This window comes from Geospiza fortis, unplaced genomic scaffold (genome assembly GCF_000277835.1).
Source record: "Geospiza fortis unplaced genomic scaffold, GeoFor_1.0 scaffold2, whole genome shotgun sequence".
NCBI lineage: Eukaryota > Metazoa > Chordata > Aves > Passeriformes > Thraupidae > Geospiza > Geospiza fortis.
In genome coordinates, this window is record NW_005054366.1 from 2,558,200 (window position 1) to 2,582,097 (window position 23,898).

Below are 23,898 nucleotides of genomic sequence, written 5' to 3' on the forward strand. Positions count from 1 at the left end.
TGCTCTTCAGGGATGTGCTGGTGAGTGAGTCCGGCCGGCACCGGGACCCCCGAGCCGGCCCGGGGGATGACACCGGGACCCCGCTCCTAATCCGGGGGATGGCACCGGGACCCCCGTGCCGGCCATCAGGAGATGCCACCATCCCTGCTCCGTGCGCCCAGGGTGTCCGAACCCCTCCCGGGATGGCGGGAGGTGTTTTTGGGGTGTGTTTTGGCGGAATGTTTTAACCGGAGGGTGGTTTTTGTCCGTCCCGGGCCAGCGCCGGCGTTGCGATGTTTCGGGAGGATGCCGCAGGTGGCGGGCAGGGCCATCGTGCCCCGGTTTGGGCCGGAGGGAACCTCTGGAGTGCCCAAATCCGACCCCGTGTGTGGGCAGGGACACCTCGGGGTCAGGGCATCCCCTCCTGCGTGCCTTGCGAAGGAATTCCCTGCTCAGGAGAGGTGAGGGCTCTGTGCCGGGGCTGGGGCCACAGCTGCTCATGTGGCGTGTCCCCTCCCGGGCTGGGGCTCTGCTGTGCCTCCTGTTCCTCAGCCCCTTCCCTGCTGTGGCTTTGTGTCCCTCTGCACACGAGGATGCTCTGCTTACTCAGAAATGGGAGTGGGAGTTTGTCCTGCTCGGAAATGGGAGTGAGCGTTTGTGTATCCCACTCCGAAATGGGAGTGAGTGTTTGTCCCACTCAGAAATGAGTTTGTCCCACTCGGAAATGGGAGTGGGTGTCTATTGTTTATCTCACTCAGAAATGGGAGTGAATGTTTGTGTATCTCACTCCAAAATGGGAGTGAGTGTTTGTCCTGCTCAGAAATGGGAGTGGGTGTTTATTGTGTATCCCACTCAGAAGTGGGAGTGGGTGTTTATTGTGTACCCCACTCAGAAGTGGGAGTGGGTGTTTATTGTGTATCCCACTCAGAAGTGGGAGTGGGTGTTTATTGTTTGTCCCACTCAGAAGTGGGAGTGAGTTTTTATCTCACTCAGAAATGGGAGTGGGTATTTATTGTGTATCCCACTCAGAAATGGGAGTGGGTGTTTATTGTGTATCCCACTCAGAAATGGGAGTGGGTTTTTATTGTGTACCCCACTCAGAAGTTCTTTCCCAGCTGCGTCCTTAGCCCAAAGAGCAGCTCAGGGTGATCCTTTCTGCTGCCTGCCCTCACCTCCCCTCCCCAGCACATCCCAGGGCTCTGTGTGCCCCCATTTCTCTAAAGAAAACCTTCCCATGGCACCCCTCAGGTGCACGTTCAGTTTTTACTTCTGTTATGAAGCTGGAGAGAGATTTTGCAGGTGTCTTTCAGGAGGTCGATCCTGTGGAAAGGACACGTGGGGATGGAGGGCTGGGTTGCTGGAAGATGCTCAGTGTTGGTTGCAGAGCTAACTGGAAGGGTTGACAGAAATCCCAGCTGTCATTTTCCCAACATTTAGCATTTTCCACGACTTTCTGTAGATGGAAGAGTGGGAGCAGCACCTTTGACAGATCAGGGAGGTTTTTGGGAGGGGCAGTTTCCCCTTGGTGGTTGCACAAGCCTGGGGTGACCCTCTGTGCCCTCAAACAAAGGTGGAGCAAATGGGTCTGGTTTTCTCCAACTCTGCTTCATGTTTTCCTTTTTTTTTTCCCCAAAATAAAGCGAAATTACCCCTGATTCTTGGGCTCTCCTTTGCCATCCTGGAATTATTTAAAATTCAGGTTGGTTATTTCACAGTAAGGGGAGCTCTTGTGGCCAGTGGGTGAGAGAGGATCTGGAGTGGCAGCAAAGCCTCCTGAGAGCTCCTGAGGGTGGAGGAGTGAGAAGGTGAACAAGGAGGGCAGTCAGGCAAAAACCTGGAGCTTGGGACGTCTCAGAGCTCCAGGTTTTTCACTGTGAGATGGTTTTAAGCAGGGATCTGGTGGAGAATAGGCAGAGGGACCATTACAGATTGGACCTTGCTGGATTTGTTAAAAATCAGAGTTTCTGTCATGTTCAGTGATGGAATTGGAGCACAATTTGGGTTGGAAGGGACCTTAAATCCCATCCCACCCGCTGCCATCAGGGACACCTTCCACTGTCCCAGGCTGGCGTGGCTCATTCCAGGGACCTGGGGCAGCTCTGGGCACCTGGTGCTGCTGCTCTTGTCCTGTCCCACCTGTGCTGCTGATGAGAATTTCATTTGTCCCCTGTCAGGCTGCTGCAGTCAGGTGTTGGTGGTTGTGTTTCAGGAGGTGCCATCACAGCATTCACCTGGACTTAATTGGTCAGGTAAATACAGGAATTAAATGAAAGAAATTAAATTAAAATAAAATAAAATAAGTTAGGCTCAAATCCACTCAGGAGTGGTGGGTCAGATCAATACAGGAATGAAACGAAATAATGAAATTAAATTAAAATAAAAAAAATGATCAAATAAATAAGGCTCCAGTCCACTCAGGAGTGCTGGATGTGGGAGCGGGGCTGCCCTCGGGGTGATTGCTCCCACCTGGCAGGCAGCTCCAGTGGGTTTCAGGAGTTCAGTTGCTGCAGGAACAGTTAAGGGCCCGGGGAGAATTCAGGGGTTCCCTGTTGAGGTCAATCACCGGGGAGCAGCAATCCAAGCATGTCCCCCAGGGGTTTCTCAGGCTCTGAACAATCCCCGTGGGGCTGCCTGGAGCTCCCCAGCTCCATCCCATCCCTGTGCCCCTGTCCCAAGGGGGTTTTTGGGATTTTCTGTCCTGCTGGAGCTGCAGAACCACATTTGGGGCCAACCCCAAACCAGGGGCATGTCTCAGAACCTGCACCCATGAGAGCTGATTTGGGCTCCTCTTCCTTCCAGGTGGTCACAGAGGCTGCTCTGTGTTCAGAAAGCCCCATAAAATTATCTTTGAGATTTTATTTTATATTTTCAGGTGGTTTTTAAGCTGATTTTTATTAATTTTGCCTCTCAGTGAGTGCAGCATTTCAGGCTGTTGTGCAGGTTTATTTCCATCCCCATTTTCAGAGCTGTTCTTCCTGGTGTCACTTGAAATAAGTTCTGTGTGTATCAGCTCTGCAGGCCTGTGAGTTTCCAGTAAATAGCTTTATTTTTAAGGCCCCACTAAATGAGTTACAATAAGCTTATTTTTTTTTCCCTCAAGCTGTCTGCATTCCTCCTGTCACTGGTATTTAAGCACTTGGTGTTAATTCTGGGTAACTTCACATTGTCATAGTGAGATAAAACAAATTTAATTGGAATGTGAGAGCTGTGGCTTCAATATTTACCCTGGCATTTGAGCAGAGTTTCACATTTTCTGCTTTCTCACCCCTGCTCCTCCAGAGAACAGATTTGGTTTTTGGTTTCCTCTTGCACCTACTGTTCCCTGATTTTTCTCCTCATTTTTAGGGGGTTTTCTGTTCTGTATCCCTTACATAAACCCACTTCAGCAAGTGGGTAATGTTTTATTTTAAAATATATTATATTATATTGTTTATATGTTTTATATATTATTACATTATTTATATACTTTATATTATATTATGTATATATTATATATTGTATTATATTATGTTTTTATATTATATTATTTAGATTATTTATATATTGTATATATTATATATTTTATTATAAAATATATATTATATACTAGATAACAAATATATTGTGTATATTATATATTGTATTATATTATATATTATATTATTATCTGCCTCCAAGTGGGAGTATTTTATTGCTCGTGATCTCTGTTGTGATAGCAGAAAATCCCCCGTGCACGTGTAATCCTTTGGAATTTGGAATAATCCTTTAATCCTGGGTCAGCCCGAGGTCTGGGCCTTGGAAGTGGGGTGGAGCTGCTGCAGACACTTTGGGAATTTCACAGTGATGGGATTTCCCTGCCAGCCTGGTTTCTCTCAGTTACACTCATTTCATGGAATTATTGAGAGCTGGGCAAAGCTTTGGGGGCTGTTGGCGTTTATTTAGTGCAGGAATTGGGGTGTGTAATTCACTTATTGATTATTACTTAGTTATTAATTACTTTTTGATTATTGCTTACTATTAAAGAAGTCTCGATACACAGGAAAAGTTATTCTGGAAGGGTGTAGATAAGATAAAAATGAGGTAAAAATAAGATTTTTTTTTTTTTAAATCACTATTTCAGAGCTTTGGGAGTTTTGGAGTTTTCCAAGCAGAATTTTGGGATCTCAGAACTGCCTCTGAAGCTTCCACACCCCCTTAAATGCAGTTTTTAAACAATTTTAAAATCCATTTCTTAGAAGCGTCTGTGTGCCCATAGATGAACCTTTACCAGGGGCTTAAATCTAACACAATTAAAGTATGTTTGCTGAGGAATTTCCAATGTTTAAATGAATGGATTTAGAAGGAATTTGTTCAGTCTTCTGTGTAGGCAAGACTGATTTATCAGAAATAGTGGCTTTTGACTGAGGCTGGTAAACCTGGAGAATGGAAGAATTTTTATCAACATGGAAATATTTTATTGGTGGTTTTTCCTATTTTTGCCTCTACAAATTTACAATTCCACCATTAAGCCACACTGCGCGTTTCTGGTGTGCAATTAATAGTTTGAATCACATTTCTTGATTTATCTTCACACCTAAGACGCCACCAGAAAGTTTTGTATTTATTATTTGCTTCAGTTGGCTCTGTGGAAATCCTGTGCTGCTTCCACATGTTATTAATTGTGTCTCTGTGCCACGGAATCTTTAATTTAATGCCTTGAGATGAAAAATGGAGAGAGCAGGAGGGGCAGGACATCAGTGCAGCTTTGGCAGGGGTGCTGAGCACCCTGAGAGGCTCCAGTGGATGTGCTGCCATAAATCCTGGGCTTCATTAATTCCCAAAAGTTCATTTTTCCCGGGGTGGCAGGAGGCACCAGGGAGGGGCAGAGCCACGCTGGGCATTGGAGCCGTGCCCTGGTGTGGCTCCTGAGGGGCTGGGAAAATGATAAAAAATGTGAAAGTGATAAAAAAGGAGCTTCTCTGATACCAGCAGAAAAAATCTGGGTTGGAGGAGGGATGTGGAGCTGGAAGTGTTGGTGTGGTTTGGCTGAAAAATGGGAAAAGGTGAAAAAATGATCAAAGCTCTTCTCTGGTACTGGGAAAAAAAAATTGGGTTGGTAGTGGAAATTTTGGCTGAAAAAGGGTAAAAGCTCTTCTCTGGTAGCAGCAAAAATGGCTGGGGTGGAGGATGGATTGGAAATGGAAATGTTGCTGTGGTTTGGCTGGAAAAATGATAAAAGAGCTTCTTGGTACCTGCAAAAAAATCTATGTTGGAGCAGGGATTGGAAGTGGAAATTTTGTCTGAAAACTGGTAAAAGATATTCTTTGGTACCAGCAAAAATTGCTGGGTTAGAGCAGGGATTGGAAGTGTTGGTGTGGTTTGGCTGGAAAAATTGGAAAAGGTGAAAAAATGATCCGAGCTCTTCTCTGGTACCAGCAAGAAAAAAAAAAATTGGGTTGGAAATGGAAATTTTGGCTGAAAAATGGTAAAAGCTGGGAAAAGGTGAAAAAATGATCAAAGCTCTTCTCTGGTACTGGGAAAAAAAAATTGGGTTGGTAGTGGAAATTTTGGCTGAAAAAGGGTAAAAGCTCTTCTCTGGTAGCAGCAAAAATGGCTGGGTTGGAGGATGGATTGGAGCTGGAAATATTGGGGTGGTTTGGCTGGAAAAAATGATAGAAGCTGGAAAAATGATAAAAGAGCTTCTTGGTATCAGCAAAAAAATCTGGGTTGGAGCAGGGATGTGGAAATGGAAATGTTGGTGTGGTTTGGCTGGAAAAATGATAAAAGTTCTTCTTTAGTACCTGCAAAAAAGGCTGGATTGGAGCAGGGATGTGGAGCTGGAAGTGTTGGTGTGGTTTGGCTGAAAAAATGGGAAAAGCTCTTCTCTGGTCCCAGAAAAAAAAACAAAACAAAACAAAAAAAAACCCAACAAAAAACCCAAAACCAGAAGGGTTGGAAGTGGAAATTTTGGCTGAAAAATGGTAAAAACTCTTCTCTGGTATCAGCAAAAACATCTGGGTTGGGGCAGGGATGTGGAATTTGAAGTGTTGGTGTGGTTTGGCTAAAAAATGATAAAAGTTCTTCTTTGGTACCAGCAAAAACATCTGGGTTGGAGCAGGGGTGTGTGGCTGGAGATGTTTTTGTGTTTGGTGCTGTGGAGCTGCCTCAGGTTCTGTCTCTGCTCCTTTGGGGGCTTCCAGTGAATTCCCCTCGGTATTTGACTGCACCTCCTGAGTTTTGGGGAAGTTCAAGTCCCAGCTGAGGCTGACAGAGCCCTCCAAACAGGAGAAAATGGGATTTTTAGAGTGAAAAAATAAATTCATAAAGCTCTTTTTGTGGCTGGTTTTGATCAGTTAGGTGCCTGGTTTTTTATGACCCAAGGAAAAAAATGGATTTTTTCACCTGCAGGAGCAGAGAGCACAGAGCTGTTTGCAATTAGGGGGGAATTATTTGGGAAGAAAAGAGTTTTCCTGGAGGGGAGGAGAAAAACATTGTGATGGGAGCAGATTTGTGTTGTGCCCTAAAAACTTCCTCGTTTTGGGGCAGTGGGGAGGGATTCAAGCGATTTGTTGCAAATCAGGCTTTTCCCATTTGATATTTAATGAATTTTTCCTTGCATTTTTAGGATGTCATTGGTCAAGTTTTGCCAGATGCAACGACCACAGCATTTGAGTGTAAGTGTGACTTTTGTCTACCAGTTCCTTTGTCACGTTGCTGGGCTGTAACTGAAATAAAGAAATCATTTTTATGTTATTCTTCTTATATTCTGATTATATTTATTATTTTAAAATAAGTGATATTCATTATACGTCACGGTTAAATATTTATGCATTAATGCAACTTTAATAATGGCACTAAAGCAAGCAATATTTTATTATTTAATCACATCTGGAATATTTCCACGCAGGAGCTTTAATTACCAGCCTGACCTTACCATGCTCTTACTCCTCAGTGCAGTTTTATTGCTCAAATTAAATGAAAAGTATAAACTACCTGTAGGTCTCAGCTTAAAATTGTAATCCTCCAATCCTCCCAGCAAGTATTTAGGCTAATATCTGTTCTTTAAACCCTGTTTATTTTTATTTTTGAAGGGGTTCCTGGGGGATTGTCCTGTCTGGAGAGCAATCAGCTGCAAAGGGGGAGTGCCCCAGGGGATAAAATGCTGAAAAATGGGAGTTTTCTTCCAAATTGAGCAGGCTCCTGCTGCTCTCTTTTAATTTTTATTATATTTTTCCTTCTGTTTTCCTTTGAGATGAAAGGAAATTATAATTTTTATTCTATTTTTTCATTTGGATTGGGGGGGATGGCAAGATCTGAGTGAGGGGTGACAGAGCAGATTTGGGATGGGGCCTTTAATTTTTAAAATTTTATTTTTATTTCTCCCTTTTTTAGAGCTTTGGGCCTCATTCTGCCTGTGGATAATCAAAGGAAATATTGATTTTTGGTCCTTCAAGTCCTATTTAATGCTCTTTTTCTTTTCACACCTTGTGTTTTCCTCTCCCAAAACAAAGTTTTATTTCTGAACCTCGGCGTTTTTCCTGCCCAGCTTTTGAACACCGGCCCTGAGCTTGCAGAGCCTTGCCATTTGTGGCTTTTTTCACTTTATTTGGTGTTAGCATTTGTGTGCCATCCCTGGCACGTCCCACTTGAGCTGTGTTTGAACTTCATGCTCCATCAGGGCAGCGCCCGCAGCAGCAGTGCCATGTGCAGGAGTCTCCTGGAAAATTCTGATTTTTGTTCTGCCTCCCAACATCTGCTGCTGTGCCTTCCCTGCGTGTCTCTAGTCTGTCATTTCCAGCTGCTGAGCCCATTTCCCTGCCACTTTACTGCCATCTCAAATATGTCATGGATATTGATGCTTTTAAAGGTTTTTTTTTTTCCTTTCCCCCCCTGGATTTTCCTGCTTGAAGTTCAGTTCTCCATCGCTGCCTCAGGTGGGGATAATTGTCTCCATCCCAGCTTTTTGTGGTTTTTATTTTGGTGTTCCCAGCCCCAGCATGGAAATGCAGATTTCCCCCTGCTCTCCAAGCCCCAGTGCCAACATCTGGCCCCTCAGCATCCCATCCCATCCCCATCCCATCGCATCCCACCCCCATCCCACCCCATCGCATCCCATCCCATCCCCATCCCCATCCCCATCCCAATCCCATCCCCATCCCATCCCCATCCCATCCCATCCCATCCCATCCCTGCATCCCCGTTCCTGGCTCGCTGCAGGTTTGGGAATTTTGCTGCTCAGGGTTTGTTCTCCCATCTGCTGCTCTCTGCTGAGGATTCTTCCTCCATTTTAAATGGTGCTAAAAATCCAGCCAGGACAGGGGGATGTTTTATTTTTGGTTTGTGCTGGAAAATCAGATCTGAGTGCTCTGGGTGAGGAGAGAAGCCTGGGAATCTTTCTGGATCCATTTTTGGGATGGTAAAGGAGCTCTGCTCAGGTTCAGGGCTGATTTTCTTCTGCCTGATTAATCTTTGCCTGATTAATTTAGATTAATTTTTATTTTTCTCTGCCTCTTCATCCACATATTTTCAATTCCTTCTGTTTGTACCTCCCATCAGGAATTCTGCAGCTGGGAACTGAGTTAATTCCTCAATCATTTCAAAGGGACAATGTGGAATTTTTCTGAATATTTTGCTAGAATTTTCCTTTTTTTCCCCTTTTTTTTTCCAGTGGTCCCGGCTCAGTCTGTTCCCTCTCCCCAGACCTTTTATCCATACATTCATCCCTCTTCTGCTTTCCCTCTGATCCCTCTTGTGGATGTGTGGTGCTCCAGTAGCTCTCTTCCTGTTTCAAACTCCAATTTTAAGGTTTTTATGTTTTACTTTTCTACATTGCTTTGGTTTTTTTTCATTTTTGCGCGTGTTTTTATAAGTTTGGGGGGTTTTTTTTAGATTTTTTTTTTTGAGGTGGGGTTTCATTATGAAACTCCAATTTTGAGGCTTTTATGTTTTACTCTTCTGCATTGCTTTGGTTTTTTTTTCGTTTTTGGGTGTTTTTTTATAATTTTAGGGGGGTTTTTTCGGATTTTTTTTTTGAGGTGGGGTTTCATTATTACTTTCGAGAGGCAGAGTGAACAAAATCCTTTTCTCACACAATTTGAATTCCTTGGCTTCTTTTTTCCCCCCCAGATTCTTGGGGTTTTCCCCAGATTCTTCATTTGGGTTTTTTTTTCCCAGATTCTTGGAGGGCTTTTTTCCGCCCAGATTCTTGGGAATTCCAGCTTGGGGAAGGTTTTAGGGAAGGAATTCCAGCTTGGGGAAGGTTTTAGGGAAGGAATTCCAGCTTGGGGAAAGGTGCTCAGCTCAGGAGAGGTTCTGGCACTAAAAGAAACCTTCTGAGAGTGAAGTTCTGAGCACTTTGTGCCCCTTTTAGGACAAAAATCCCAATTCTTGTTAATCAATATTTGGAGATTGAAATAATAATGTAGTTATGGTATTCAGAGTCCTTGTGCAGTTTCTTTTATAGAATTTTAGTTTTATTTGCTGCTGTGAGTGCAGATAAAGCCCTGCCTGTGTCAGGATTGTCCCTGTCCCCCTTCCCTTGCTCACCTGGTGCCTTCCTCTGGCAGATGAGGATGAGGATGGGGATCGCATCACGGTCAGGAGCGATGAGGAGATGAAGGCCATGCTGTCCTATGTGAGTACACTGCCACAAATCCTCATTTTCCCCCCATGTTTGTCATTTCTTCTTGGTGTTTGTTTGTTGCACAGCGTTGGACTGGGCCTTATCCCCGTGTTAAATTCCAGTTTTTGGTGTTCTGGGTGGGGTGGAGGTGGTTTCACACCGGATCCGTGGACAGGCTCCACTTCAGAAAAGAAAAAAGACTTGTTCACTTACTGATCATATCATAAACATTAAGAATAATGCATCTTAATGACTTTTGCATTAGGTATAGTGCAGGCTAAATGGACTATCAATTTCTTGTATTTTTTATGCAGTACTTAAAGTAACGGCTCATTAAAAATGAACCCCTGGGCTCTAAAAATTTTTCAAAATCTACTTTCATCTGGAGACTGCCTCACCCCTCCTACCAGAGGAGTTTCATTGTAGCTGCAGGCTCAATATTCATGGAGGATTTAAAGATGTGGTTTGTGTTTTTCAGGGGAGATGGATGTGGCTGCGTGTGCCTTTGTGTAGGTAGGGGTGTGTGAAATCTCTCTGTGTCCCCATAAATATAAATATAAATATAAATATAAATATAAATATAAATATAAATATAAATATAAATATAAATATAAATATAAATATCCCATTAACAGACATCTCCTGCAGGAGGGGAAGGGTGCAGTTACTGCTGGCCACAGGACCATTTGAATAAAGTGGGGAAAAAAATATCCTTGAACTTCTCTTTCCAAAGGAAATGAGTGAGCAGGAGGGTTAAAAAATGGGGATTTTCCCACTGGGCCAGAAGGATCAAAATTCCCATAAATGACCTCGCAGAGCCAAGCCCTGTTTGGGAGCACCCAGAGGTGATTTTGGGGGAAATTCAGAGGATCCCAGGCTGGTTTGGGTGGGGAGGGACCTGAAATCCCAGCCAGGGACACCTCCCAGGCTGCTCTGGGAATTCCAGCCCAGCCGGGAATCCCTTCCCAAAATCCCACCCAAATCTCCCATTTCCCACTCTGGATCCATTCCCTGGGTCCTGTCCCTCCTTCCTCTGTCCCCAGTCCCTCTGCAGCTCCCCTTTGGGGTCTCTGAGCATTCCCTGATCCTTCCCTTCTCCAGGAGAACATCCCCAGCTCTCCCAGCCTGGCTCATCCCCATGCTCCAGGTGGCTTTTTGGGATTTTCTTTCTCCCCCCCAGATTCTTGGGAATTCCAGCTTGGGGAAGGTTTGAGGGAGGCAATTCCAGCTCGGGGAAGGTTTCAGGGAGGGAATTCCAGCTTGGGGAAGGTTTGAGGGAGGCAATTCCAGCTTGAGGAAGGTGCTCAGTTTCAGGAGAGGTTCTGGCACTAAAAACACCCTGCTGAGAGTGAAGTTCTGAGCACTTTGTGCCCCTTTTCTCTCCCTTTTTGGGTCCAGCAGCTGCCTGGAGTTCCCTCCCCTCAGAATTCCTGGTGGTTCTCTCTTTTCTCAGGAAAATCTCAGCCATTTTTTGCCTTCCAAGTGGCAAACTTTGAATTTTCCAGATGAATCATGCCTTGGGAAGGTCATTTTTTTGCTATGCTTCCAAGCTCACTGTTCAAGTTTCAGTACATTAGAGTTCTGATTGCCCAACTCTCTGCTTCCCCTGCAAAATTATGGGATGCCTGGAAATGACTTCTCTCTGCTTCAGCAGCTTCTTCTTCTCTGAAGAATTTTTCTCCTCGGTTTCAAACTAATTTTTTATTTGAGCGTTGCACTGATGGTTGAACTTCCTCACATCCTATGGGCTTCGTTTTGGGATGTGTTTACCAGGGAAACAAATGTTCTGAGCCTAGGGAAGGAATTCATTCATGATCTTGGGGAAGATAAGAAATACTCATTCTGAGGCCTGCAACAAATATTTGGAGTTTTGGCCAGCTGGGAAAGTATTTCAGGGAATTCTGATGTGGTGCAGGTGTTCTCTAAAATGTAAATAAAGTGGATTTTTTTCAGTTTAAGCAGAAAAAACCAATTCCCTGAGATTGGACTTTGGAACATATTATAACTGGGAAGATATTTGGAGTAATTTTGATATTTGGGGTAGTTTTTGTGTTTATTTGGGGTCGTTTTTGTGTTTATTTGGGGTCGTTTTGATACTTATTTGGGGTCGATTTTGTGTTTATTTGGGGTCCTTTTGATACTTATTTGGGGTCATTTTGATGCTTATTTGGGGTCATTTTGGTATTTCTTTGGGGTCATTTTGATACTTATTTGGAGTAATTTCTATATTTCTTTGGAATAATTTTAAACCTTCCCTTTAGGTTCTTTGCTTTATGAATTTGACAAGAACTTAATTCAGGTCTGGAATTCTCTCAGATGATGCAAAAATGCTTTGAATCAGGCTGATTTCGGGGGGTGTAAATGGGGTTTTTTTCAGTGCTGGGCAGTGCAGTTAATTAAGGACAGCTGTGGAGCTGCTTGGGAGCTGTTGTCTTGTATCTGTATAAAAAGGCAGTAATTTTTTTGACAGCCACTGATTGGAAAGTTGCTTGCAGCTCTCTGAAAGCAAGGGCTACACGCTCTGGATCAATAAGTGGCAAATTTCCCATTAAAAAGAATACCTGAACAATGTTCCAAATAGCCACTGGCATCTTAATTTTCCATGGAAACCTCCAGCGCTGGCCTGTGGAGGACAAGTCATTTTCAGACAATTTTTCCAGACTACTTGTTAACAGTTATTGCTGTCCCAAAAGGTTGACAGCTTACATGATTGATATTTCATTTACTTGTCATCACTGGTGAGTAATGGAGAGGCTTTTTCCTCCCTCTCCCTCTCTCCCTCCTCCTCTGTTGCGTTTTTTGGGGGGCAGGAACCACTCTCAGGTGTGTTTATTCCAGTTGGTTATTCCAGGGAGGGATCAGAAACGTTTCTGTCCTGTGTGGGGGATTCCGCAGGTCGTGGAATTCTCTTGGTGAAGTGGAAATTCCAAAGCTGAAAGCTCATCCCGTGGGCAGGGACAGCTTCCACCAGCCCAGGCTGCTGCAGCCTGGCCTTGGATATTCCAGGGATCCAGGGGCAGCCCAAGGCCAGGAATTCCTTCCCAAAATCCATCTAAATCTTCCCTTGTCCACTCTGAAGCCATTCCCTGTGTCCTGTCCCTCCATCCCTTGTCCCAAATCCCTCCCCAGCTCTCCTGGAGCCCCTTTAGGATCCCTGATCATTCCCTGATCCTTCCCTTCTCCAGGAGAACATTCCCAGCTCTCCCAGCCCGAGCATCTTGCTGGGTTTTGATGTTCTCAGCTCCTTTTCCAGCCCTTTTTACCCATTCTGGGGTTTTTTCAACCAACAAACACCCCTGGATCACTGCAGCAGCTCCTGCTCACTGTCTCAGGATGTCTGCAGGGAATTTTTGGGCTCTCAGCTTTGGGATCCTCTGTGCTGATCCTTCATCACTGCCCAGAATTCCAGATCCCTTTGGGATTCCCTTGGAGTTTTCAAACTGCCCGGTTTTGGGGTAATTTTGGGGATATTTGGGGTTTATTTGCACCAAGTCTCTGTGGCCATGTTTGGTTTTCCTGGCCCCTCCAGCTGTGCCAGCTGCTGCATTTGCTGTGAATGTCTCATTTCCTCACCTGCTGGAGCACTCCCAGCTCTCCCTGCCGAGGCAGGAGCAGATCCCTGTGGCCCCACAGCTCCCTGTTTTAAATTCCTTTTTGTGGGAGCGCTGCAGATGGACAGGAACCATCTGAAGGCTGATCTGCACTGTGGCAATTACAGAGAAAACTCAAACACACAGAATTAAACAATCCATAAGTGCTTTTACCACTCCTGGCTTACTGACTCATCTCTTTTTTGGGTTTGTTTTTTTTTTTTTTGCAGTATTACTCCACTGTGATGGAGCAGCAAGTGAATGGACAATTGATAGAGCCTCTGCAGATCTACCCACGAGGTAATGCTGAGCAAATCCCAGTCATCAGCCCGGGGAACTGGTGCTGGAACAGCTCCTGGCACGTTTTGGGGAGGTTTAAATGCACAGAGTGTCGTGTTTACCTCTTAATTTGGAGAGAGGAATTCATTATTGTGGGGAGTGTGGAGAAAAGTGCATTTATTGCATAGAAAGCAGCTAATTTCCTGGAGTAAATTAGACTAACGAGGTTGGCAGAGTACATATTTAAGTACATTTAAAGAACTCGTTGGTGATGGTTCTTTCCAAGCAAAGCAGATGAATAACTGAAGGCTTGGATACTTATGAAAATTGAGCTTTTTAAAGCTGTTTTGATGTCATTAATCAGCCTGCCAGGCTGGGAGTGTCCCTGTCACCACTGTGGGACGTGTCTGCCACAGCAGCTCCAGCCAGGACCAAGTTTTTATCTGAAATTTGGGCATTTAGTGCTGTCCAAATATTCACAAGCACTTCAATAATTCTCCTGAACAGGGAGATGTAATCAGTTCTGTGGACTGAGGCAGTTAAAATATAGGTTATCTCCAAGCTGACAGAAATCCACAGGCAGCTCAGGAGGGTTTTTGGGAATGCTCTCTCTGAGCTCCAGGAATGGCTGGAAAAAGCCTCCTGCGTTACATAATTCACTCAGATCTCAGTAGCCAGGCTCTGAATCTCTGCCTCTTAATTGATGGAACTGAGAAGGTTGAAATTCTCCAAGTAAATCTCCCAGCAATAAATTAATTGAAATAATTAAAAATTAAACTCCCCTCACTTAACAGATATTACACAAATAATCATACTGTGAGGCTCCCAATTAAACATTCCACACTTCCATTACTTACAACTCTCTGAAGTTTGAATTGGGCAATTAACAGGAGCCTCCTCCAACCCTGCTTACGAGCTCTCCAAAGAGGCTGGGGGGGATTCCCTGTGCTCCCCTGCAAAGGGGACAGGAGTTTGAGGGGAATCTGGGAAATTGGGGTTTGTGGGAAATTGGGATTTATGGAAAATTGGGTTTGTCTGGCTCAGGCTGGCAGGGTCTGGGTGGGAGGGGATTCCCAGGTGTGGGAGCTGTGACCTCCTCAGGGCAGGGAGAGGGAGGCGTCTCCTGCCTCTTCCCAGGCATGGATCATGGAGTCCTGGAATGGTTTGGGGGGGAAGGACCTGAAATCCCATGGGTCCCATCCCATCCTATCCCATGGATCCCATTTCATCCAATATTTATGATTCCATCTCATCCCCATTCCCATTTCATCCAATGGATCCCATCCCATCCCATGGGCAGGGACACCTTTCGCTGTCCCAGGCTGCTCCCAGCCCTGTCCACCCTGGCCTTGGACATTCCCAGGGATGCAGGGGCAGCCCCAGCTGCTCTGGGAATTCCATCCCAGCCCTCCCCACCCTCCCAGCCAGGAATTCCTTCCCAAAATCCCAATATTCATCCCTGCCCTATCCCATTTAAACCATTACCTGCGTCCTGTCCCTCTAGCCCTTGTCCCCAGTCCCTCCCCAGTTTTCCTGGAGCCCTTTAGGGATCCTGGAAAAGCTCTGAGGATTCCTTGGATCCTCCTCGTGTGTGGCTCAGGGAAACTGGATGATCCGAGTAGGTTGGGAAATCTTGGGATTTTCCTTTAACTCTTTACCTTTCCCTGTAAACGCCCAGTCCCAGGGAATGCTGCCAGGAGCTGCTCACACCTCACCCACCCTGGGTTTAAAGGACATTTTGGGATTTAACCTTCTCCCTTTGGCTCATTCCTGGAGAGCCAGCCCTGGGAATTCCTGTTCCTGCTGCTGTCTCCTGGATGATCTCTGGCTGGACAGAATTGGGAATTGTCTCAGTTCTGCCCCAGCCACCTCCAGGTCCTCACCCCTGGCTCAGCTCCGGCTCTGCTGCATTTCCTCCTCCCCACTCCCTCCAAATGCTCCAGAGCTCAGGTTTTGTTTCATCTTCCCAAACCACCTCCTTAAAATCACTTTTTTCCTAGGTTAGAGCTTTCAAACTCCCCCCAAACCACCCCTGAGCTCTGCAGCTCCTCTAAAATACCCAACAAAATTACAAAATCCACTTTCCTGCTCTTTTTCTTTTGCTTTCCTTCTTTTTTTTTTTTTTTTTCTTTTTTTCTCTCCTTTTTTTTTTTTATTTTTTTTTCCCTCCTCCAATTTTATTTTGCAGCCTCCAACTCCCTCCTAACACTTAAAGGCCCTTTTCTCCTGTGCCCTTCTGGCCCTGCCTCTCCGCATTCCCCACTTGAAAGCCCCAGCAGCTTTTCTGCCTCTAATTTCCACTTCTTCCCTTTCAAGAGATCCCTTTGCAAATCCTTTGAGTTCTTTTCCTTTCCTGCCTCTCTGACTTCTGAGGAAGCCTCAGTTCCTGCTCCCAAAAACTCCTGTATTCCATAAAAATCCTGTCAGGAGCACATTTCCACATGCCAACCTGTGTTACCTGGGCTGGCTTTATTTATTCATAACAAAAATATCTTCAAGGGGAAAAATTTTGGTATTTTCTCTATTTTTAATAGGTTTATTATTGCTGATTAGGTAGTAAGAGGCAGAGGGGGATTTTATATTAAAAATAAATGTCTGTATGTGGTGTACATATAAAAATGTGTGCACACATATATATCTATATATATATTTAAATCTCCTCTCTATATTTGTATATATATCTGTATATATAAATATATTTTAGATAGCTATATATATTTATATATATGTAAAAATTAATAAAATTTTTATATCTACATATATTTTTATATATCTACATTTTTTGTATATCTGCATATTTTTAGTATATCTATGTATTTATATATATTTCTATATTTTTATATATCTTTATATTTTAAACATATACCTGTATATATTTATTTCTATATATATTTATCTCTACATATATTTTTATATATGTATATATTTTTATATATATCTACATACCTTTTAATGTATTTATATATTTTTTTATATATATCTACATACCTTTTTATGTATTTATATATATTTTTATATATATCTACATACCTTTTAATGTATTTATATATTTTTTTATATATATCTATATACCTTTTTATGTATTTATATATATTTTTATATATATCTACATACCTTTTTATGTATTTATATATATATTTTATATATATCTATATACCTTTTTATGTATTTATATATATTTTAATATATTTATCTCTATCTTTTACCCATGTTATTTACAGCCTATTTATGGAATGCAAGGTGAACACAGCATCCAAATACACACCCTAAAAATCACTATTGATTGAATATCTTGTTCAAAATGTCAATTTTAATCTATTGGCAAGCCAGAATGGTTTTATTATTTATTTTTTACGAATACTTGTATGTATTTATAGTTTATAATTTAGGGTTGGTTTTTTTTTAATATGCAATATTTTCCCTCTCTGGACGCACGTGGTAATTTTGGATGTTGTTGGAAGGCACGTGGCCCTCAGTGCTGTGTCCAGTAACCATCCCCTGTGTCCTTCTGCCTCATGAATAGTTCTGCTGCCTGCTCTCAGAAACAGGAGGAGGGGAAAAAACTCAGATTTCTGCCATCCCTCAGCAGTGCCAGCCCCTCTGACGCACCTTGCAGGGCCCTGGGGCTTCCAACAGCTCATCCCTGGCTGGAGAACTGGGAATGTTCCCCTGGAGGCAGCTCAGGAAAAGGTTTCCTCCTCCTCCTCCTCCTCCTCCTCCTCCTCCTGCAGCAGCTCATCCCTCTGAACCCAGCCAGCGCCATCCAGTGCCGCCTTTGGAGCCCTGTCCCCAAAAAGTGACACTTTTGGTGGCATTTATTCAATATTTAGCTCTTATTTATTCAGTATTTACCTTTTATTTATTCAGTATTTACCAGAGAGGCTCACTGCTGTTACCCCTGCCTTGGTTTTTTCCCTGTTCGTTTTCCCCAGGTGTTTCCCCCATATTTACCTTTGATTTATTCAATATTTACCTTTTGGAGGCTCTGCTGTTGCCTCAGGTTTGGGTTTTCCCCCCAGGTTTGTTTTTCCCCAGGTTTCCCCCATGTTTTTCCTCCATATTTACCTTTTATTCATTTGGTATTTACCTTTTAATTATTCAGTCCTTACAAGAGAGGCTCACTGCTCTTACCCCTGCCATGGTTTTTTCCCCCCTTGTTTGGTTTTTTTTTTTCCCCATTTGTTTTTTTTTTCCCATATTTGTTTTCCCCCATGGTTTTCCTCCATATTTACTTTTTATTTATTCAGTATTTACATTTTGGAGGCTCTGCTGTTGCCCCTGTTTGGTTCCCCCCCTCCCCGTTTGTTTTTCCCCAGGTTTCCCTCATGATTTCCTCCCATATTTACCTTTTATTTATTCACTATTTACCTTTTGGAGGCTCTCTGCTCTTACCCTTGCCAGGTTTTTCCCCAGGTTTGGGTTTTCCCATGTTGCTTCCCCCTATTTCTTGCCCATTTTCCCCCACATTTCTTCCCCATTTCCCCCAAAGTGCCTCTCCCAAAATGACCAATTCCTGACACAGCCAACTCCCTGAAAATCCCAATATTGGATTGCAAACATCCCTGTGAAATTCCAGAGGAAAAAACCACAAGCATGTGAAAACACAATCCCCTTATTTGAGCTAAGGGTTCTCTGGGTTGGGGTGTGTTTGGAGCAGAAATGAGAATTTCCAAGGGTTCTCTGGGTTGTGCTGTGTTTGGAGCAGCAATTAGAATTTCCATGCCACGGTGTCAGGAGTTCTTAGCATTTATAAATGCTCACTCCTGCAAGTTAAAAATCCTGGGCTGTAATTCCCACTCTGGGTCTCGCCAGGCACTTTTCAATCATTTCTCTCTGCTAATTTTGGTGTCACCCTCATTTCTTTTGAAAAGATTCATTTTGAGCAAATTTGTAAATGGCCCTGATGTGTTCTACAATTTAGTCAATTACTGTTTCAGCCTGCAAACCTCCTGGGAAACGGAACATACATGGCCTCAAGGTACGAATTTCAATAATTGTTTCAGGAAAGTTAGATGGATTTGTAATGCTGTGTTCCACTTATTGAAATGTCAAATAAAACTGCACTTTCTTGAGCTCTGACAAGCAGATTTTTTTTTTTAATTCTGATTTTTTTTTTCCCTTTGGCGAGGGTGGGAGAAGGATTCATCTGCAAAATGTTGGCTGTGATATCTATATTTATGTATGTGGCTTTATTCAAAATGGGTTTGCCTTTTTGTTTTTAACCTCTGCTAATCATGTTCTTAAATTTTAGTAGTTCATTTATCAGCTGCTGTCTGCCACTACTTCAAAGCTTTTAAACCCCCACCTCGTTCTGTGATTTCAGTCATTTATCCAATTGTGGAAGGCACCACAATGGAATTAGTTTAGATTCTTGATTCCTTATTGCTCCTACAATCAAATGGAGGGGACTATAAACGCATGAAGCGATTTTTGAGTGTTTAAAATGAGAATAAACCCTGAATTTCCCACCCTTCCCCAGCGCATCCTTTGCGCGCTGCGGCCCCGGAGCGCTGCAGCCCGCTAACCTACATCCATCCATCAGCCAGCAGCGTGCCTAGCAACCAGCTCATTAACCTTCCCCGCCAGATGAGGCATCCGTGGCAAATTACAGGTTAATTAGCAGGGTGTCCCGTGAGCAGGGCTGTGCTCAGGCTCCTCTCTCCTCTCCTGCAGGTGAACACGCGGGCGGGGGCCGGCAGCGGCGCCTCCGAGGCCCTGCCCAGCAACAGGTAAGGACCTGCTCCTCCCTCCTGCCCTTCTTCCCCCCTCAATTCCCCGTTTTTGGGACCCAGAGCAGAGCCCCACACCCTGCTGGTTCTGGGAACGCTGGAGTTGGGGGGGGTTCTGGTGGCATTCCCGTGGGTGATGGGTTGGGGCTGATGGGGGATGCTCCCCACGGGTTTGTGCTGGGGAAATGGGGGTTTGGTGGATGTTTCAGGAGAAATTGGGGTTTGCTGGTGGAGAAATAAGGATTTTATGAGTATTTCAGGGAGAAATCAGGGTTTGATGGGTGTTTCAGGAAGAAATCAGGGTTTGCCATTGCAAAAGTGAGGGATTGGTGGGAATTCCTGGAAGAAATTAGCGTTTGATGGGTGTTTCAGGAAGAAATTGGGGTTTGCTGCTGGAGAAATGGGAGGTTGCTGAGAATTTCAGAAAGAAATTGGGGTTTGATGGGTGTTTCAGGGAGAAATGGGGGTTTTGGGGGTGTTTGAGGAGGAAATGAGGGTTTGCTGGTAGAGAAATAAGGATGTTATGGGTATTTCAGGGAGAAATCAGGGTTTGATGGGTGTTTCAGGAAGAAATCAGGGTGTGCTGTTGCAAAAATGAGGGATTGGGGGGAATTCCTGGAAGAAGCTGGGGTTTGATGGGTGTTTCAGGAAGAAATCAGGGTGTGCTGTTGCAAAAATGAGGGATTGGTGGGAATTCCTGGAAGAAGCTGAGGTTTGATGGGTGTTTCAGGGATAAATGGGGTTTGATGGGTGTTTCAGGAGGAAATTAGGGTTTGCCGGTGGAGAAATGAGGGTTTGGTGGGAATTCCTGGAAGAAATTAGGGTTTGATGGGTGTTTCAGGGAGAAATAAGGGTTTGCTGGGGATTTTAGGGAAAAAAATCAGGGTTTGCTGCTGGAGAAATGAGGATTTGCTGGTGTTTCAGGGAGAAATGAGGATTTGCTGGTGTTTCAGGTGGCTCTAACTTTAAAAAGCACTGAGGTGCAATTGGGCTGAGCTCCTTTGGCTGCCCCAGTGCCAGGGTCTGTGTTCAGCTCTTTGTTGCTTGTTCATTCCAGGACTCCTTGATTTGAAAGTTTGATTCCCATTCATAGGTTTGTACCAATAAATAGTCTAAATAATAAACTTAGGTAGGTTTGTTAGGGTGGGGTAGGATTTCCAAAAAATCCTTTCAGCTCAAGTGCCTGTTTCCTACAGTTCCAGCCAAGTTTTGGAGTCCATCCCCTTTATCTTGCTTTTTACATTCCAGCCCTAATTTGAAAACTCATATTAAGGTCTTAAAATGCAAGAGAACTCGTTCTCTGGGGTTTTTTTTTTATTTGTTTTTCAAATGCTGGAGGATAAACTCCTTTTTATTACATGAATTGTTACAGGAAGTCATAATACTGGTGGTAAAAACCTACAAAAAAACCTTTCTGTATCCTTAAAAAGAAATAAGGAGGGTCTGGCTCCATCTTCTTCCTACAAGAGCATATCTGAGCCATGGGAATAGAATTCTCTGGAGGCTCCTTTCAACCTAAATTATTCTATTATTCTAATAAGCACACAGTATTCCATTTATCTGTGCATCAGCATCCTGCTCCCTTTTCTCCCTGGGAAAAAGGAAGGGAAAAGGAAAGTTGTGAAGAATAAAAAGGTGAATTACCACAGATTAATGTGATCAGAGGGGCACTTTTGTGGTGCTTTGGGCACGTTTGGGGGGTGAATTTTGGGGGCCTGTCCTGAGGCTGGGACAGTCCCACAAATCCCATTTTCACTGTGGGAGATCCCAGCAGCAGGGCTGGGGTTTTTCCCCACTGGAAACCCCATCCAAAACCAGTAATCCCAGTTTGCTGCTCCCTTTGGTGGCTCTGTAATTGTGGAGATTTTAAAAAATCCCAGCCTGGCAAAGTTTGCCCCATCCCTGGGGGAACATTCAATCCCACCCCCAAACTCTTCAATGGGAAGAGAATAAATCAGAATATCTGTGTGCTCTGCAGTCCCCCCAGGCTGAGCTAAATAAAGCTGATTTTTCTGTCACTGCTGCTGCTTCCTTTCAGTACCTCCTGTACTTTGAGCTTGTTCTTCAAGTGCATTGAAAATGAAGCTTCTAGAAGATTCTTGTCACCTTATCTGGTGGTTAATTGCCGTTCCTTTTCCAAAACCCTCTGCACCAGGAGTTTTGTTTTTGAAGTAATTGAAAGTCTCTCTTTGTTTCATGTTCACAAATTGTTAGTCATGAAAGATGACAAGATCAACTTATGTTTCCTTGGAAAACTTAATTTTTCTTTAAAGCAGTCGTGGGAACAAGAGGCCTATTAAAGAACAAAGCCACCAAATATGAAATCTGTGTTTTCACTGTTCCTGTTAATAATGATCTGTGATCAAGACACGTGCACAGCCCTTTCAAGAATATATTATTTTGTACTTTTTTCTTTTTTTTTTTTTTAACTTCAGTAATAAGAGCAGAATGTCCCTTTGAGATGAAGTTTTGCAGACGTTGCTGCCCTGGCAGTTTGTTGTGCTGAAGCTCCAAGGAGCAGAGTTTGTCAGGAAAGGAGGGGAAAAACCAGGATTTTGTGGGTTTTTGAAAGAGTTTGAGTTGTGAGATTTTGGAGGAGTTTGAGGGCATTAAAGGTTTCACCCTTCAACTCACTGAGCTGAGAGGTGGGGCTTGGTGAAGTTCTCGTGGGGGAAATTAAAGTGAGGTTTGGTGTGTTGGTTTTGGGATGGATTCTCCTACAAAAGCAAAGGGATTAAATTAACAGGAGTTTTGTTGTGTTGGTTTGGGAGTGAATTCTCTTGGAAAAGCCAAGGGAAGAAATTCAAGTGAGTTTTGCTGTATTGGTTTTGGGAATGGATTCTCCTGGAAAAGCAAGGGGAATAAATCAAAGTGAGTTTTGTTTTGTTGATTTGGGGGTGGATTCTCCTGGAAAACAAAGGGAAGAAATTAACGTGAGTTGTGTTGTATTGGTTTGGGATGGATTCTCCTGCAAAAGCAAAGGGATTACATTAAAGTGAGTTTTGTTTTGTTGGTTTGGGGGTGGATTCTCCTGGAAGAGCAAACAGATTGAATTAAAGTGACTTTTGTTGTATTAGTTTGAGGGTCGATTTCCCTGGAAAAGCCAAGGGAAGAAATTAAAATTAGTGGGTTTTTTGTTGATTTGGGGGCGGATTCCCCTGGAAAAGCCAAGGGAAGAAATTAAAGTGAGTTTTGTTTTGTTGGTTTGGGGGTGGATTCCCCTGGAAAAGCCAAGAGATTCAGCAGGCTGCCCTGGGATGGGTGCCCATGGAAAGCTGGGCTCCCTTTGGGGATTCAGGCATGGCCTGAGGTCCCAAATCAGGAATTCTGCCCCAGCCTGGGTCCCTGGAGGTGGAGGTGACATCCCTGGAGCTGAGATCCACAGCAATTCCTGGAATCCTGCCTTGGGGAGCTCAAAAACCAGATTAGCACAGGAAAACTGGGAGTGAGCCGCATTTTCCTGGGGTTTTTTGAAACCCCTGGCACGTGAGAGCAGGAGTTAAACACCCAAATTTATTTTAAATTTCCCTCTTAGAGCTGGTGAGCAATAGCTTGTGTCCCAGCAGGTTGTGCAGTCGGGTGTCTAAACCAGCTGGAAGGTGGAAAATCCATTGATTTTTTTTTATTATTATTATTTTTTGAGCTGTTCATTGCTTGTTCATTGCTGCTGTCTGCAGTGCTGGCTGCTCTCACCACACCTTCCCCTTCAAGTTTAATCTCAGAATATGGAACCACAAACTCCCCTTTGTGTTCCTCACTTTGTCTGACTGAGTGAAATGTTAAAAATAATTGCTTTAATTTTTTTTTTTTTTTTTTCCAGCTTGAAGAAGTCCTCTGCAGAGCTGAAGAAGATCCTTGCCAATGGCCAGGTGGGTGCTTTGGCTGGGGCACACCTGGTCCCTGGGTGGAGCTCCCAGCTCATGCAGCTGAAATGTGATTTTTTTAACCCAAAATTGGGGGCCATGAGAGCCTTCAGGGTCCTGATTTGCTTTTATTGGCACAGAAATTTGCTCCCCACTTCTCAAAAATTGCTTTAGCTGCAGATGGATGGAGGCCCCTCAGTCAGTTTTGGGTAACTGAGTGAACTGCTCACTTGTCAGCCTCACCTCAGAGATGGAAATGGGATTAGATATTTGGTTTTTCGTGTGGGATAGTTATTTTTTTATTTACTTAGTGTATTGTTAGAACCCTGGTGAGTGGGAATTTTGGACTTTCTGCACTGACAAACACTGACCCCCAAGAGAACCCTGCATTGCACCTGAGAGTGTGGAGAAAGCTTCCAGAATTGAATGATGAAATTAAGATTATAGGTGTGTGGTTTGGTTAAAAGGGTGCAGTAAAGAATCCACAGTTTTTATTTACAGGAATATTAGAAGGTCCTGTGCATGAATTGATTAACAACCTGCTGAAATTCATTTCATTGCCAGTGTGTGTGTTTATTAAATGTCTCTGTTTCTGGGTAGTTTACAGATTTCCTTTTCAGATTCTTATGGGATAGAACTCTTGTTTTTGCAGGTGTAACCTGGTTTTTTCACCAGAATAGGTTGTTATGTAAACTGATTTTCACTCTTGGAGTTCATTTCTCATGGGAGCTCCACGGGCTAGCTGTTAGTTTAGTTGGAATAGCAATAAAGCCTGATTTTACAGTTTACTGTAAAATAAATTTTATTTTATAAGGTTTTATTTATATGCAACAAATGACCTTAGTGGGGTTTAGGGCGGGAGATGCTGAAATATTTGT

General features: G+C 43.6%; 1 protein-coding gene across 1 annotated transcript in view; it reads left to right on the top strand.

Moving 5' to 3' along the window:
• Positions 1 to 6: 6 nt before the first annotated feature.
• The window catches only part of MAP2K5 (mitogen-activated protein kinase kinase 5), a 116,787-nt gene continuing 92,895 nt past the window's right edge, over positions 7 to 23,898 (top strand). Inside the window, exons 1-7 of the mRNA XM_014308313.2 lie at positions 7 to 20; positions 6,563 to 6,611; positions 9,504 to 9,571; positions 13,380 to 13,449; positions 18,366 to 18,406; positions 19,102 to 19,157; positions 22,978 to 23,026. Coding sequence (XP_014163788.1) covers positions 9,551 to 9,571; positions 13,380 to 13,449; positions 18,366 to 18,406; positions 19,102 to 19,157; positions 22,978 to 23,026 — 237 coding nt within the window. The 5' untranslated portion in view covers positions 7 to 20; positions 6,563 to 6,611; positions 9,504 to 9,550. The remainder of the gene's footprint in view (positions 21 to 6,562; positions 6,612 to 9,503; positions 9,572 to 13,379; positions 13,450 to 18,365; positions 18,407 to 19,101; positions 19,158 to 22,977; positions 23,027 to 23,898) is intronic.